General features: G+C 38.3%; 1 protein-coding gene across 1 annotated transcript in view; it reads right to left on the bottom strand.

The window, feature by feature from the left end:
* Nucleotides 1-18,652, bottom strand: part of rnf121 (ring finger protein 121) — a gene marked incomplete at its 5' end in the record, with an annotated part of 59,947 nt that overhangs the window by 23,293 nt on the left and 18,002 nt on the right. The window contains one exon of the mRNA XM_016487403.1: nucleotides 16,270-16,377. Within this exon, the coding sequence (XP_016342889.1) occupies nucleotides 16,270-16,377 (108 nt within the window). The remainder of the gene's footprint in view (nucleotides 1-16,269; nucleotides 16,378-18,652) is intronic.

Raw genomic sequence — 18,652 nt, 5'->3', positions numbered from 1 at the left:
GGGCTCTGGACTGGGTTTATTGGTTGGTGCTCAAGGGGTGGAGCTGACTCTGGAGGGGACTAATGGGTTAGGGTGGATTCAGAAGCAGGTTTATTTATTGGTGTGGACTTTGGGACTACTTCTTGGGTTGAAGCGGACTCTGGAGCAGGCTCATTGGCTGGAGTGAACTCTAAAGGGATCATGAATTGATAAATCAAATTTTCCTTGATCTTTTGACATGTAAGAGTCATTGTACTATAAAAACATCCCGTAAGTTTCAAAACTCAAAACTTTTGTTTGTCCAAAAACAGCTTTTATTGAAACCAACCAATGACTTGTTTCAGATTTTGTCACATTATGACACCATAGTGCAACAAAAGCTTGCCTCTGCAGAATCACATCAACACCTACCTCTACATCATCACGTCTATGGCCCAGCCCACTGGAGTGTTAAGGCGGGCTCACACTGTGCGGTTTTTAATAGTCCTTTACGATTGTTGCTTGTCAGACTGTACGAACATTATGATGTCACTCTGTGGGATCTCAGTTGTCATTAATGCCAGACTGTACATTAGTCAAGATGCGATAAAAATGGATGCGTGCAAGAAAACTTGTCCGGAGTTTTACATTATCAACCCATACACGTTCAGTGACCGCGAGCTGCATTACACATGGGGCTGAGATGTTAGCTATAATGAAAAGTATATGAATGGCGGCAATAGTGGCGTATTTAAGAATAGTGTAAGCAGTACTACACACCCACATAAAAACAGCAGCGCAACCAATGTTTATCATAGCAAAGGCAACATAGCATATAAATTCCATGAGCAGAGGACGGGAGCGCTGGAGTTTATGGCGTTTAGAAGAAATCTCTAGCATTAATTCTGATCATGGCTTGTCTTGAAAAATGAAGACAGTTTGATGTTCGCTGTAGAAGTCACACTGCAGGACTGTGCGCCAAAACTTCTGACACTGCCAGAATTTCGTCAGAGGTAAAATTTGATCGCAACAGCCATTAATCGCAGCGTTTCCCACAGACTATCCGCAAACTACGTTTCACAACAAAACACACGCGAGAAGTGATAAGGAAATAACGCGAGGACCCGCGTGCGTCAGACCGGAGTTCTCGAGCGAGACTGGAATTCTTAAAAAAAAAAATATATATATATATATATAGATATATATAATTGTCTGTGAGCTGATTTCCAGCTACAAGGAGAAAAAGAAAAACAGATTATGCAGGAGGGAGTATGCTGATGTTGTGGCTGGTCAAGCAAATGTTTGTGCTTGTTTCTGTATGATATAATTGTTCATATATCTATTAAAATACTGATATTCTGGTCTATAACTCCCCCCGAACTTCTCTCTGCCCTGTATCTTGGTCTCTCATTGGCTGTAGGTCATCGCCGATGTAGTTTTCAGTCAGAAATCATTGCACAAAGCGTGATTGTGAATCGCCGACAGCTCCAGATATTTAGCATGCCAAATATTTTGCAGGCGTCGGCGATGGGTCGGTGATTCCCTCAGATCGCGTCTTTGATAATTCAAACTGCGTGATTGTCACTCGCGTGAACGAGCACCGATTTGCCTCCGATTTCGGGCATTTGTCGGCGATTTCGCAAAACCTGTCTGCGAGTGAAAAATCGGGCTAAAATCGTGCAGTGTGAACTCGGCATTACACTCTTATATATGCCATATGCATGCAAATTCATTCTCTGCCAGCAGGAGCCGCTTAGAGCGGGAGAAATAAAGGTTTCCCCGGTAACGGCTGTACAAAAAGCAGCGCTCTGCTCACAAATGCTGCTTTATCAGACATTACATGCAAGATAAAATAAAAATGACATCCAAAATTTTCTGAAGACAGTCGGTTTCCTTCAGAAATAGTGATATAAAACACCCGCACCGGGTTTCGATTTTGAAACGTGCAGTGCTCATGTTTATTCAACGAAGTCAAAGCCTATTGGAAAATCTATTTGTGTTGGTCAGTTTTGATATTGTGGTCGCCACAAATAAATCAATGTATGGGAAACACTGAATCGGCTGTCGGTGAACATGTCAAACCAACGATCAAAGCCTACAGATTTTAGCCTAGAATTATAGAAATATTTTAGAATTTTCAAAATTGGTCTCAGACAACCAAATCGTGGAAAAAAAAAATCGCAGAGTGTGAGCTGGGCTTTAGTGAGATGAAAAGGAGAGAAGAACAATACAGGATCACTGGACTAAAAATAACATTACCTTAAAAAGGAATGCTAAGAAAGTGCAAATGTAGAATTCTCAGCAGAGCATTATTCGAGGGCCGGCCAAAGCCTTTATGTGGCCCTAAGCAGAATTTTATTTGGGGGCCCCTCGGTTCTGCCAATATGACTGATTATTGTCAATGCTTGATTATTCGCACACTATAAATCTAACACACCAATTATAATTTTTATGTGTTGTAGCTGTTTTGCTTACATCATATCAATGTTTTTACCCTTCTATGATTTTTAATTGTAACAGTAGCAAACCCACAAGAGTGGTCAGGTGTTAATTTGCACTTTAACATTCAAAGTCTTACAGGACTAAGTGGCATACTTAATGTGGTGTACTGAAAAGTAGCTAAATAAACCAGCAGACAATGCATTTACAGAACTGAATATTATTTTAACAACATAAATGATCACAGCAGCAAGCTATTTGTACATAAAAAACATAGACTGCATAAAAACATGGACGTAGTGTCCGTGACGTAACCCGTAGACTTCCGACGAGCATTTTGAAGCCTAAAGTAGGCGGAGCCAGCCGTCGCCATCTTGGCAGCGCGTCACCGCGCGTCACTCCCAGATAACCGAAAATGGCCAAAGAGGTGGGAGCTGGCTGCTGAAACCACGCCCACCTAGCTCGACAGTGATGACAGCACCGGCAATCCACCTGTCACTCAAGTGGCCACATCCTTAATTATGCAGAACTTTAAGGCTTAATATAATTTAAACGGATGAGTTATAAAAAAAATTCACCCCCCTCACAGTTGTCATGAAGGGCAAAATTAGCTATATAGACCAAAACCACTTTTTGAACCAGGCTGTAAACATGTTTTTTTCTGCTGTAAAGTTGGGCATTTTAACATGGAGAGTCTATGGGATTGACTCCCTTTTGCAGCCAGCCTCTAGCGGCCAGTCGATGAATTACAGTTTAAGTCACTTCCTTGTTGGTTTCACGAGAGAGAGCGGGAGGTTGCCGCTCAATAAAAAACAACAACTCTTAATCTAGCACTGTCGTCACTCCTCCTTTTATCCTTCCGGAGCTCCTCCGTGGGACTCGAGACCAGTGAGTGGCGCAGGTGTCGCTCATTACCATTTACTCCACTGGCCTCGCTCCGCTCCCACAGCTCTCGGCCCGCCCCACTTGTCACAGTAGTAAACCCACAAGAGTGGTCAGGTGTTAATTTGCGCTTTAAAATTCAAAGTTTTGTACTAAGTGGCATCCTTAATGTGGTGTACTGAAAAGTAGCTAAATAAACCAGCAGACAATGCATTTGTGGAACAGAATGTTATTTTAACAACATAAATTAAACTCACATCTAAAACAACAACTCTTAATCTATAGCTAATTTAGGCATAATGATATTGGAATATAATAGCAAAGACCCCAAAGGTAGGCTAAGGTAAATAATGTTAAGCTCTTATCAGTACCAATTTTATGAAACAGAATTGTTTTATTACAAAAATATATACCAGGAAAGTTTTTTTTTTTTTACACAGAAGACAAAAACTTTCATCTAAAACTAGCTAAATGTTATATTATATCGGGGTTGCCAACATTGGTTGCCTGGCTGGAGTGAGATGCATGAATATAGAACAAAATAAAAAATACACTCTGCCCTTTACCCACTGTTCGTCTATAGTGTAAATTATTTTAAACACTTAAAATATTTTAAAGCCTATATTATTTTTTAACTCTACAGTTGTGCAGTAAAATTCACTTTAAAGATTCACTTTTTATTCATGAAGATGAAAAAAAATTAGCCAAAAATGTGTCTCCTAGTAAAAAACAAAGACTTTTAAGATGAAAATGACATGAAATTACCATTGTAAACAGTAGATGACAGCAGAGGATGTCATTTCCATCCTCTGGAAATGAGGATTGGACAGTTCCATCCAACTGGAAATGACAGTTGCCATTTCCACTTCCTAGTTTTTGTCACGTCTTGCTTTTGGATTTATTATAAAATGACTATTATACCAAATTTTTGTACTTTTAGTGTACTAAAGTATGAATAAATAAGTTACTTATTAATGGTATAATAATTAAATAATAATGCATTAAGTATTTTATATTTAACCGTAGGAGCTGCTAAATATATTCAGCCAGCAGACTTGTCGCTGCTGTGGGTTTGTTACTCTGAATTTACTCTGCATCACTTAATGCACAGCTCTATTCTGATATCGGCTTGTCAGATAGTTAATTCCGTCCATTGCTACAAAATTTTTTCACTGTCAAAAGTGTCAATCATAGCAATGACTCGTGGAACAGTTCATCTGATTCACTCGCGTAATTTGTTACACTCGCGTTTGTCATTCCTGAAACAGTATACGTGGACAAACAAAACTTTTCTTAAAATTTTAAATGGATTATGTGAGAAACCGTTTTTCTTGTTATAACAGGAAGATCTGCAAGTGCGTAGCACTCCGTAAACATGTGAAAACAATTAGTTCAGATCGGATTCTGACTAACCTACAGTAAACTCTGATCTGATTCTGATTTGTCTATGACGCACGTCCTTATACAGTCTAGGGACACGTCGCTATGGAAATAAGATACATATAGATTATTTAATTATTAAATATTGCATTTTTGTATAATTACCATTGTCCATTGACAATATATAAAAATAAATAAATAAATAAAAATCAAGCTGAAATTTCATTTACTCTTGGGGGCCCCCTGGTGGCCAAAGGGGTCCTAAGCAGCCGCTTACTTCGCTTATGCCTTGGGCCGGTGTTGTGCCGAATTCTGCACCCCTGCCAGATTATGCACCCCCTCATTGAAGTCGCTACCTGATTGCCTAATCCCAACCCCACATCCTAACCCCTGCCCCACACCTACTCCTAAACCTACCAATACTAGGGGGTGCATAATCTGGCAGGGTGCAAATTTCGGCACTACACCGGCTCTGTTGTTGAGTACATTTCAATCTGGATTCTTTGGAAAATTGGTCAAAGTTTTGGTGCAGGCTTTGCAAACAGATTTTTACTGTAAGATATGGACCTGACAGTAATATCACATTTAATTAGCGGTGTTCTTTCTAATGCCTAATCTGTGATCAGTGATTTCTGATATGTAATGATTCATGTCAGATGTTGTTTGTCTCAAAATCATTTATTACTGTTTATTAGGGAAGTAACAATATTATCAATATCACAATATCGTGATAGCAAAACTGTCTCGATATTATCGTGTTCACATGATGATATGAAACGATAGGTCTTCCTGGCAAACAAAGTGTAGTTTTTTAATTATATTTGTTTTGGGCCATTATGCTTTGGCACAGTATCTTTCAAAGGAACTAAAACCGAAAGCACAATATGGCTTAATCCCTTCATCAAGTCTGTTTTTGCTGCTTGTTTTAAAGTGAAGCGCACACATTGTTCATGCATTTTCCGCGCCACAGAACAGCTCTGTTCACAGTGAATGAATGCAGTCAACTCGTTTATTGCACGTGCTGAGTTTAACGCACGTTTGGGAACGCAACAGCCACCAGTTATTTCGCTGCAGATTTTTCGCTTTTCACTGAAGCTGGAGCTTTCTTTCAAAATAAACGCTCTACTGCCATTTCCGTCAAAATAAAATCTTAAAAGTGCAGTATGAATTGCTGACAGCTAGCGGTTTAAATGGGTAATGTTACTGCAGCCCAAATTCAAAATATCTCTTTAAAGTATAGAACTTAGGAAAGAAGTATTGTAATTTCCCTACTGTAGTGTAAAACAACAATAATATACCTATGAAATATTTATTTTCATTTATTTTACAGTGCAATTAGTTTACATTATCAAATCAAAGTTAATTTATAGAGCACTTTAAAACAACATTTACCAAAGTGCTGTACAAGCATAATCAAATTTTTTTTTTTGCAGATAATAAAATAACAGACATTAACACTAACCAAATACATAAAACAGCTCTCATACGGAGTTAAATGGCAAATGGTCAGCAGACCTAAGTACTCTCAATGGATCATGCGGCTGTATTAGTAACTTGGTAACTTAGGTAACTTGGTGCCAGTCCATTTAATGACTTATAAACTAAAACCTTAAAATCAATTCTTCAGCAAGAATGTGCTTGTTAACAGACGTCTGTCCCTGTTAACAGACAAGCAGTGGCATTTTGTACCATCTGTAAACGTTTGAGGGAGGCCTGATTGATACCTACATACAGGCCATTACAATAGTCAAGACGGGTCGAGAAAAAGCATGTATGACCCTTTCAAAATAATTAAAAGACAAAAGACTTGACTTTGGATTATTGCCTCAACTAAAAAAAAAACTAGGTTTAATTACTGAATTAATTTGTTTATCCAATTTAAAATCACTATCCATTATAACTCCCAGGTTTTTAGGTTCCTGTCTGTCGGGCTGGAGAGTGGTTTGTAATTGTAGCTCCGTGTAGCTCTGCTTTTCTGTTGAATCTCTATCTTACTATCACTCTCTGTTGTTGAAAGTGATAAAATATAACTTAATTCCCACCTTATTTCTGATATCATATATATCAAACTAATCTGATTAATTTGATTGTTGATTTTTATTCTAAAACCGCGAGTGCAGCGTATTAGCATTCGTTAGCCGGTTAGCTTGACATTCGCGTTTCCATTCGCGTCTATTGCGGTTTTCCTTTTTTCTCTCTCGCTCCGTATTTTCACAAGTTCATCAAACAACAGTGGTAAGTCAGAATCATTCATCAATCACGGTGAGTAATGGCTTCTTCTCCTGCTATTGTTGTTTGCACCGCTTGCCACATGTATAGTCTCTCTGTCTGCGACGAGGGATTCACATGTGATAAATGCAGGGAAATAGTCAGGCTGACAGCGAAGGTTTCAGAATTAGAGACACGCATCCAAACTTTAATTGAGGATAGTAAGAATGTGAGGGCTCTAGAAACGGCTTTGGATGCAACTAGTTCAGGGAGTCCTGTACATTGTTCGGTTCCGGTTACAGAGCCTCCGCAGCAGGGCGACTGGGTGACTATGAGGCGGTATAGTCGCGGGTCAAAACACCGCTCTTCCGCTCCGATCAAAACATTGAACAGGTTCTCCCCACTCAGTAACTCACCCACTGAGAAACCTGATCAAAGTGCTCTAGTTATTGGTGATTCTATTATACGGAACGTGAAAATAAAACGACATCAGCCACCATAGTCCAATGTTTATGGGGAGCCAGAGCGCCTGACATCTTGGCAAATTTAAAAGTGCTGGCTAATGCTAAACGTAAATTCAGTAAGATTGTTATTCACGCCGGCGCTAATGATGTTCGACTTCACCAGTTGGAGATCACTAAAAATAACATTAAAGAGGTGTGTGAACTTGCAAGTACGATGTCAGACACTGTAATATGCTCTGGTCCCCTCCCTGCTTACCGTGGTGATGAGATACACAGCAGACTGTCATCACTCAATGGCTGGATGTCTAAGTGGTGGCCACAGAATAACATAGGTTCACAGACAATTGGACGAATTTTTGGGGCAGACCTGACCTGTTGAAAAGAGACTGTCTCAACTGAATATCAAAATCAACTGCGGGCGGCAGATCCTTTTCCTATTTAGCGCCCAAACTATAAACTGGAATAACCTACCTAACATTGTTCGGGAGGCAGACACACTGTCAGTTTAAATCTAGATTAAAGACCCATCTCTTTAACCTGGCTTACACATAACACTAACATTTCTAATATTCAAATGTGTTAAAGGATTTTTAGGCTGCATTAATTAGGACAGCCGGAACCGGGAACACTTCCCATAACACCCGATGTACTTGCTACATTGTTAGAAGAATGGCATCTACGCTAATATTAGTCTGTTTCTTTCTTATTCCGAGGTCACCGTAGCCACCAGATCCAGTCTGTATCCAGACCAGATGGTCACACTGCAGTCATCCAGACCAGATGGTCAATGCAGTCACCCGGATCCAGTACTTATCCAGCCCAGATGGTGGATCAGCACCTAGAGAGGACCTCTACAGCTCTGAATGTCATGCGGAGATCAGGACAACTAGATGAGCCCCAGTGAAGACCTTGTCTCATAGACGGCCACCGGGACAAGACCACAGGAACCAACTGAGTCCTCCACACAATATGACTTTGCTGCAGCCTGGAATTGAACTGCTGGTTTCGTCTGGACAGAGGAGAACTGGCCCCCCAACTGAGCCTGTTTTCTCCCAAAGTTTTTTTTCTCCATTCTGTCACCGATGGAGTTTTGGTTCCTTGCCGCTGTCCAGTGATATCGTCGACTTGATTGCACAGATACTATTTAAACTGAACTGAGCTGGATGATGACATCACTGAATTCAATGATGAACTGCCTTTAACTGAAAATTGAGTGTTTACTATTGTCATTTTGCATTGACACTATTTTCCTAATTAATTCTGTACAGTTGCTTTGACACAATCTGTATTGTTAAAAGCGCTATATAAATAAAGGTGACGACATCGCAGAGCAGAGGAAACTGACAAGTTGCAGACAGACAAGACAGAGCAGGTTACTTCTGATATGAAACAAGGTCTCATGGCTCTTAGCTTTCAAATTTTGTAATTTTGAAAGAAATTCAAACAATAAATACCGTTTTGTGGCTCTTTAATGTGTCGTGACAGATCACTGTATTCAACACTGGTTCACCGTGTTGTCTTTTCATATTTACATAAAGCACGAAATGAACATGAATAAACATCAGAAAGTATTTTATTTCAACCGCGGAACACACCATTTTAAGTTTAAGTCCACCGAAGTTGATCTACTCTCCTGTCTGATTTGTGGTTAAGGCTGGAAGGGATACAGCTGTGGTTACTGGGCATGCACATTTACATATTTTCCAAGCCAACAATATAACGTGAAACCTATGAAAATGGTTTTAAAAAGCACATGGCACCATAGTTTCATCACTTTAGAGCAGTGTTACTCATTGCGCGGCTCGCCAAGCTTTAATTTGTGGCTCGCATCGCATGGCAAAAAACATTAAAAACAAGCAGGGCTATAACTAAGCCATTAAAAAAAACTCACACCATGTCTACACCAGAGTGTCGTGGTGCGACACGACAAAAGACAATAGAACCCATTATAATTATGGCCCTATGATTTCTGCGATGCAGAAAACGTGGACGGAATCGCGGAATCCAGTCATAAAAACAGAATTTACTGTATAACGCGAAATGTCACGGAATTTGTCAAAGTTTGGGTGAATAAATCAAAAGAAGGTCATTACACTTAAATCAAATTGCAATATTGACTGGTATCTGTAAATATTAACCTGCAAAAATACCATTTAAATATGAATCCTGCGTGTCTCTTTATGAATGAATGGCACAGACGCGTGGTTTCATTTACTACACACATACTGAAGCGCACAGTGTTTTCAACGTCTGCTGTCTCGCTAAATGAGAACATAAATACATGAATAAGTTAGTCAGTGTCTGATCTATTACAAATAATTTATATTTAAAAAATATCCAAAACAGCGGAATTACAAGATGGAAATATAGACTAGAAAGATATTTAAACTTGCTCTGCCCTTACGTCCATGATACTGACTCACTGCGGAGTTGTTTTGGCAATCTTTCCAGCTCTTAACGCCGAATGTGCTTTTGGATGATTTGATACATGATGGGCTAATGTAGAAGCAAATAACTTTAAATAACTCCTTTGTATATTGCATTGCATATTATATGTTCAGGGATGACAGATTGAGAAGCAGACATGCCATTTATGACTGGATGTAACTTGATACTTTGCAGTAAAAGTGGCTCTCCTATTAACTTTGACCTGTAAGTGTGGCTCTCATGAAAAAAATAGCAAAGATCACTGCTTTAGAGTGTCGCAGTGAGCGTCTTTTTGCAGTAAAGGACCTGTCATAGTTTAATGAGTGGGAAGATGACATGAAGCGAAGTGAGGTTAGCTGCATTGAAAACAGATGAGCACACGTGCATATACAGTTCCCGAACGGGGCGAATTTCACAGGATATAAGCGCACACATTTTAACATTTTATTTTACACTCAGTATTTTAACTTAAGCGCTGCAAGCCATGCATACAGCGCCGGACATGACAGGTTTTCTGGTACACAAAACAAGTACTTTAAAGGAATTCCTTAGCTTATTGCCATTACTGTGGCAGCCAACAACAGCACAGCTTAACTCTCCACACATATTTATATTCAGTTATATTGAAAAAGTTTCAATTCAGTCAATCTTTCTTTCCCGGTTTTAACAAAATGACAAAATGGAGGACGGCGTACAACCGCGGAAAGTGCTGTGCTGTCAATCAACCCCCGTGGCCCGGCCCTATGCAATGTGATGTCATATTGCATAGAGAATCAAAACGGCAGGCCAAGTGAGACTGATTTGGTTGATAGGGGATTAAATAATGAGGAATGGGTGGATTTTTATCAGTGTAGGGTGGTTGTGTTCACACACTGCCAACACACATGTAGCGTCTGGACCAATCAAAAACACAATTTTTCATTTGATTTAACAAATCAGTTATTCATTAGATTAACAAATCGTCACAGTCCCCTTATTTATAATTAATTATAACTAGTTATGATTAATTATTCATATTTCCCCATGAGCTGATTCGCTACACACATTTATGTCCAAACACCATGTAAAAGTGCATAATAGGTGCCCTTTAAGACTGCTATACAAAAAAAGTGTAATATAGCCACATTGGGAGATAGGCTACAAGCAAGTGACGATCAAATGCACATGATCAAGTGACATTGGGAGCTAGGGAGCTCAATTAGCTCCCTAGCTCTCAAGCTCGTGAATCAGTAGATAGTGTACACAAATTCGGTCACTGGTAAGGAAAGACTATAGAATACTCAAGACGTGTCACTCATATAGTTTTGAATGTTGAAAAAAAGGCAACGCTCAATATGGCCGCTCTATCGAAGGAAGCCCCACCCTCTGAGTAAAAGAGCCAATCGCTAATGTCAGCGCGTCACTGCAGCTGCCGTTAGAAGTCCCAGCTGCTATAGAAACAGTCAGCATTCTGAGACGTGCGCTCAGTACTGCGCATGCGCACTGGCTGATCTAGCCTGAAAAATAAGCTTTTTAAAATGCTATTTGACCATAAGGAACAACATTTATGAGGCAGTTGTTGTCAGATTTCATTGGTGATTTCAAATATGAAATTTAATCGTAAGCTTGGTAAACAGTTTGAGAATTTGATGTTTCTCCTTTCAAAGAGATGGGAGCTGCACTTGCATGCCCGAGAGGCATTTCAAAGATGGCCGCCGAGTGAAATGACTTGTCTTAAAAGTGCCCCTATTATGCCATTTTTATGGTTCCTAATATTGCTTTGGGAGTCTCCTGCAATAGGATTACATGCATGCAAGGTCAAAAAACGCTTTTGTTTTCTTAAAATATGCATTTAATATCCCCTCATTTTCCTGCGATTCTCAAACGATTCGTTCGAAGCAGTTCAAAGATTCAGTCTCTCTAAACCCCTCCTATCCGTGAGCCCGCTCTGCTCTGATTGGAGAGATGGCCTATTCTGTTGTGATTGTTCTACGACGTACAGCGCGTGTCGGAAACAATACGCCTATTTCAATAGTTCTGTATTTTGAACGCTCTATAGAAAATATAAACATCTATTATTTATCATACTTACAGGTTGTGATTCAGTGGAGCAGCTGGTCCAAATAAATGAATAATCCCCGAGATTAGAGAAGCAGTCATCAGTAGAATGACGTGTTTGTGGGCGGGGTCAAGTTGTTCGTGGCTGGCCAACGTAGACCATAGGCGCGCTTTATGCCAATGTGTTACCCCGTGACGTGTAGCCGTCACGGAAGTGAGATTCGAATTACTAACGACTCGTTTCAGGTGTTCAGATTTGATTCTTTATTTTGGGAGACAATAACTTTATTTATCATGGACAGCTTTACAACTTTACAGATCGTTTACATTCACATACAGCTACATTACACACTGCATGAAAGGCAATATTGGAAATGGCATAATAGGGGCACTTTAAAGGGACTTTGTGGTAAGTTCCCTGGCTCAGTGCACATTGGGACGGTGATCACTTAATTTCTGGCGACATGACTACGTACAATGTCAATAAACAACTTAGTAGAAAGTCATCACTGGAATTAATAAACAACAGGCAGTACCAATCTCATTTTGATATTTTTTATTCTCTTTAAACACATCAAAGAAGAAAGAAACAGTTACATGTCCTTACAACATTTCCACCGAATATTATTTATAAATGTTAATTAGATGCGTTTATTACCTGTCTAGCGATGTGTTTATGTTGAAATATACCAAAAAAAGTTTTTATTTTCAAATCTATCACGTGTCATTATATTTATCGAGTTGGCTCGTGTGGTTTATGTTTCACGCTTCAGAAATGTGACGTCATTTCCGGTAAGGGAGCTGTAGGAGCCAAATTAACGGTGTAGGCTCTTTAAGGAACCTGGCAGGAAGTAGCTATTAGCGACACCGTTTGATGGCGTCACTGGCTTTGCCAGTGTTAGACAGGAGCACGCTACCTGAGGACGCCAAGCCAATACAGCTTTCTACGGGAAGAAAGTTTGCTTAGTGTCGCATTTTATTTTCCATGGTATATATACCATGGTATATCCTTTTTGTTCTTTTTATATCTTGATATTGCTTTTCATATAATTACGAGTTAGTTACGAGTTACGATATAGTTACGAGTTCATATAATTACGAGCTAGTTACATCAGCGGATGTAAAGAACTAGTCCACCCTCATCAATAACATCAAGCAACGGGAAGAATCAACAAATCAACGGGAATAAATCATCGGCACTGTAAGTAAAGCCTTTCTAGTATATAACTCGCATGCTTGGCTGATAGAACACGGCAGAATGCCATAACAGGAGCATATATTGAACCTTATTGAAGGCATCCAGCATGTATCCATAGCAACACTCAGCTGCGTAGTGATAGTTAAAGGGGTCATATGATGTTGCTAAAAAGAAGCATGTGACGGAAATGTTACGCCCCTTACCATACTGTGATGCCTTGTCCGACCGGCGTGACGAGACAAAAACATTAAAACCAATTATAAATGAGGCATTTATTGCATCCAGTGAGGACGGATTATAATGACATATACTGTCTTTTTATGCGTTGCATCGCGCCGCGTAAAAATAAAACCATGTCTGCATTTGTGATCGGAGAAATGACAAACAACAAGCGCTACTCTACACTGCTCAAAACTCGCTTTTGAATCGTCAGTGGCAAATCCTTTAAATATAAAAAATTTACTTACAGTCTGTGAGTCAGGACGGCTGGCACTGTAGTCTACTCTACCAGGATCAGGAAACAGTCCTCCATAAAATGCGCTGGACACATCTGAATATTTGGGTTGAACTGTTCTGGAACAGTGTTGTAAATACAACTTAAACACTGATTTCTAGTTGTGTCCTCTTTTGGAAGGCCAAACAAAGTAGTTTCGCTTTCACAACGAAACACAGTGTCACACACGGCGGGCGTGAGTGATCGGAGGGTGGCGGGCGGGTTTGCGGCAACCACATGTGATGACCCTGGGATGGACTCCGCTTTGGCGGAACCTGAACGCCGATCCGGCATGCACCAAGAGCTTGGAACACTCCAAAGAGAAAGGAAAAATTGAAATCACATCATATGACCCCTTTAATGGTCCTCCCGGTGATTTCCTCAGACATGGCTTTGAGTTTTTGAAAAGGTATTTTAACTTGTAGATTTGTAGACATTACTAGCTACTGTAACCACTGTGTATATCATGTTTATATTTTATGAAAAGTTTACCTTTTAAAACGTTTGCTGAAGTTGTCCGTCATGTACGGCTGCTGACCATTATGTGAACACTTTCAAAGCTAGCGTTAGCATGTACAGCTGAAATGATTAAATGTATATAATATCGACAGATATTGAACTTAAATATTGAATTTCCATACGGTAAAATACACACTGAGGCACCTATGCAGCAAAAAGTCAATTTGGGACGGATATTTTCAAATGTGCGCTAAATTTCGGACTGCTTTGTCTAAATCCAAATTGTCAACAGTCTTTACAAATCATTTTTCTATGGACAAACGATACTCCAAGACATAAAATCATAACACTACTGAATAGGGCTGTACGATATAAATCGAAAATAAATCGTAACCGAAATTCAGAACCTCTAACTGAAGTAATTTTCCCATGTCGGTTATTTCGTTTTTTTAATCCATACTACCACGTGTGTAGTCGGTGCTATATATGCGTTGTGCTGGCGTCTTTTGCAGCATCTCACACGTGAGTGGCGCGCTAAAAGAAAGAATTTAAACTTTTACATGCAGCGCCGCGCTCATGATGTCAGTTCCAAAACAGAAGACCCTGGAAAGCGGGGAAAGCGTTACGAGCTTTTGTTTACAGCAGAGCCAGCTCTGGTTTACAGTAGTAGGTCTGCACGTCAACTTTTGTATTTGACGGCTACGTGGCGGAGAAGTCATTCTGTCATTCATGCTGGTTATTTTCTACTTTTGACATGGCATTATTCATTGATTCATTTTGTTTGCAAAGAAGGAAAGCTGTTTTAAATTTTTTATTTGTTGATTATTATTTTTTTTTTTTTGGAAACTTGCTTTTTACAATAAAACTGAAATGTGACTTCTTTCATAAGACGTCTTTTCAAACAATATGTGCTTTATTTCAGTTGTTTGAAATATTCAGCAAATACCCATTAATAGTTTGTTTCCTTCAATTATTTTAAAATGCACTCTCATTAGAAAAAAAATCCCACCTTTAATGGCGGAGTAAATTTACAGTACAGACCTAATGAGCTATGAGGGCAAAAATAAATAAATAAATAAATAAATAAATAAATAATCGTTCAATACTCGTAATCGAAGTAAAGTGTTCAATTAATCAAGGTTTTGATTTTAGGTCATATAGCCAAGCCTTACTACTGAATGTGTTAATTTTGTTGTTTTAGGTTAGAAAACAATGGGGAGAATTGACTTCGGACTAACGTAACCGCTGACAACCACACGCACACACACACACACACACACATACATACATACATACATGGAAAGAGCACCGCAACTTCACAATTGTTCAGTTAAAATAAACATTTTTCTCCTTACAATGTGTCTTCTGTCTTTGGTTAGCCTAGAAGTAAAATAAAATGACACTCAGAGGACAAAGAGCGAAAGTCCTTATATCCCAAATGGCAGCTGGAAATCCTGTGAACGTTCCCGTACATGTCCCCTAAACAGCCTCTGCGAACGTGTCCTGGACGTCAGAGTGTAGGGTTCTCGATGTCGAGCGGACTACTTTTCCAAATTGTCTATTGGATTGTTGTCGTCATACATTAACCTTTTAATTAGCTTGTGAAACCTATTAATATGATTAATAATATGATTAATAATTATCAATAATCAAGAATGTTTGATGATTAATTTGGTTTGGTTGGATTGTGAGGTTGTAAAGTAATGCACTGCATTATGCACACCACACTTGAGTATGAAATCAGATTTTTGTATTATTTATTATTATTGTAGCAAACAAATCTATACCCATATGTGTCCACAATCCCTCATCACAAGGAAACATTAATAAATAAAATGGATTTTGCTATGCTTCCTTCCCCCTAAATTAATCTGACCATGGATTACCTGTTTACTAAACACTCAATACCTGTCCTAGCATATCCAGGTGACATACGTCACATACTATTTGATATATATTTTCAGCAGCATTTTTCCAGTTTTTAATTGACTAACTCTTTTGTTGACTGACTAAAATAATGCATTTCAGATTTAATAACATTATTATTATTATTTGAAAAATGACGAATTATTTGTACTTTTACTACATTTGTCACATGACAATTTATTAACTACATTTATTATTAATAAAATTAAGAATAAATAAAAAAGCAAAGTCTTAAAATTATGAAAAACATAAAAGAGATGGTGAACAGTAGTTAGAGAATCCAAAACAAACACTTTCCTATACATTCTTATGCATTTTAACCTGAAATCGATGTTTATAAAAAAAACAACAATAATAAAATGATTCAGTGCTTTTAAACATGAAGCTTAACAACTCACCTAAATATAAGATTTATGCCAAAGAGGGTGAACATAACAACAGTATAGCCCACAATGCCTGTGGTGTAGCTGATCTTGTACAATAGGAGGAACCATTTATAAACAAGCCTGTATGGAGAGAAAGATAAAATAGAGTAAAATCACCAAGATATGAATGTCACCAATAATTGCCTGAATCCAGTATCACCCCAAAAATAAAAATAATATAAATACAAAAATGTGTTTTGCTCAGAGTAATTTACCCCCAAATTACATTGTTCTAATTTACTTTGAATCATCTCTAAACTTTCTGATTTTATTTGAACCTTTCTATAGACTCCTCAAACAGTAGAGCATGGCACTAACAACAGCGATTTTCAATTCTCAGGGAATGCATGACTTGAAAAAAATGTATACGCATGTCATCACTATTACAGCCCTTCCCTTATAAGGAGCCTCACATATTAGCACACAGTGTAAACGGGGTCATCTTGAAAATTTGAACACTGTTTTATATGATTGTACTCACACTGGCAGCACCCAACTATGACTACTACTGTTCAAAATAATGCATGCCACAGCGTCACTCACATTATTTTCTTTGAAATACAGTGATTTGGAACCAATACTGGATCCCATTTCCACCCCTAAACCTACCCATCTCCACCCCCTGGAACAAATGGTTCCAATTACTCTTATACATTGTTGTTACAAAATGTAGTTATATATGTCCTGTTACACATTTGTACTTACACAAACCATCCTGAGGGTTGTTATGTGTGTAGTTACAGAAATATTACAGGTGTAGGTACTATGTACCAATGTGTACTTACACTGTGGTTACATACTACGTACACATTTAGTTACTATGCAAGTACACTGGTATTATGGACACAATATAAAGTGTGACCCAAATATGTTCTGACCTTAATTCAACCTTATACCTCAATTCAAACTTATTGACACCACTTTGTTTATTCTTGAAGTGAACTTTTGTCTGTATGGTGATTAGATTGACTGTTTTGGATTGACGCCTTGAACATTTGCCATCAACACTAATGTTTTTGAATATAATATTCTAATATTAGTCAACACTAATATTTTGAATAGATGTCAATAGAGGTAAGGCTTCAATATGTTCAATATGACTTTGGTGAAGAAACAGCTGAGCACTTAAATTGATTTAACCGATTTAATTTAATAATAAATATTAATATAAAATATAAATACATTTAAATCTACGCTGTGACTTTGATAATCTTGTTTATTTCTGATATTTTTGTTTTGGCTAGTAGAAGTTCTGAATGGCAGAGGTGGAAAGAGTACGAAAATATTCTACTCAAGTAAAAGTACCATTACATTAATGAAATTTTACTTAAGCACAAGTAAAATTACCAGTCTAAAAATCTACTCAAGTAAAAGTAAAAAGTAGCTTGTTTAAAATTTACTCAGAGTAAAAATTACTTTAGGCTTATTTGAAAACTATATGGTGCGTGTTGGAGCAGGGTTGGAATTAAATTCTGCAGGGCTGCGGCCCTCCAGGAATTGAGTTTGACACCCCAGGATAGGCCTATAAATCTCAAACCAGTTTTTTTTAATTAAAGGAATCGTTTATTTAGAATAATAAGACATTTGTGCTGTTACTAGACAAATTAAATCAGTATCAACAAAATTACACACTGTTTAATGCAGGACATGAATGCATTTAACCTGCAGTTACAAATGCAGAAATAATGTTTTAATAAGACATAAAATGTTGAATACTCATTTGAAATTATATTAAAAAAAAATATATATATAAAAATCAAAAGATACTTTAAATGTGAACTTAAAACCGCCAGTAGGTGTCAGCAAGTCACTGTTAATAAGTGAGTCATTGCGATTGAACCGAGTCATTTAAACGGTTGATTCATTCATGAACGAAACACCGTCATTGCTCACAGCCGCAAAACTGTGCTATACGGTGGCTGTGATTGGAATTATTTTTGTTGTCAAAATAGAGCAAAAACAGGCAATATGGTGTCTAAAAGTATCTTAAAGGGGTCATATGATGCGATTTCAATTTTTCTTCTCTTTGGAGTGTTACAAGCTCTTGGTGCATAAAGAAGATCTGTAAAGTTGCAAAGACTAAAGTCTCAAATCCAAAGAGATATTCTTCATAAAAGTTAAGTCAACCACGCCTACCAAAAACGGCTCATTCTAATACGCCCCCACATGTCTACGTCACGATGTGGGAAGATTTGCATAACCCCGCCCAAATGTTCACGCAAAGAAAGGCGGCGTAACTTTTATCGCTGTAGTATTGTTGTTGCCGCTGCTGCCATTTCGTTGCGCTGTGCGTTTCGTTGTGAAAGCGAAACTACTTTGTTTGGCCTTCCAAAAGAGGACGATATCCGCTTCGTCA

The sequence above is a fragment of the Sinocyclocheilus anshuiensis genome, unplaced genomic scaffold, assembly GCF_001515605.1.
Source record: "Sinocyclocheilus anshuiensis isolate Anshui unplaced genomic scaffold, SAMN03320099.WGS_v1.1 scaffold1621, whole genome shotgun sequence".
NCBI lineage: Eukaryota > Metazoa > Chordata > Actinopteri > Cypriniformes > Cyprinidae > Sinocyclocheilus > Sinocyclocheilus anshuiensis.
This window is presented reverse-complemented; position numbering and strand designations above follow the sequence as displayed.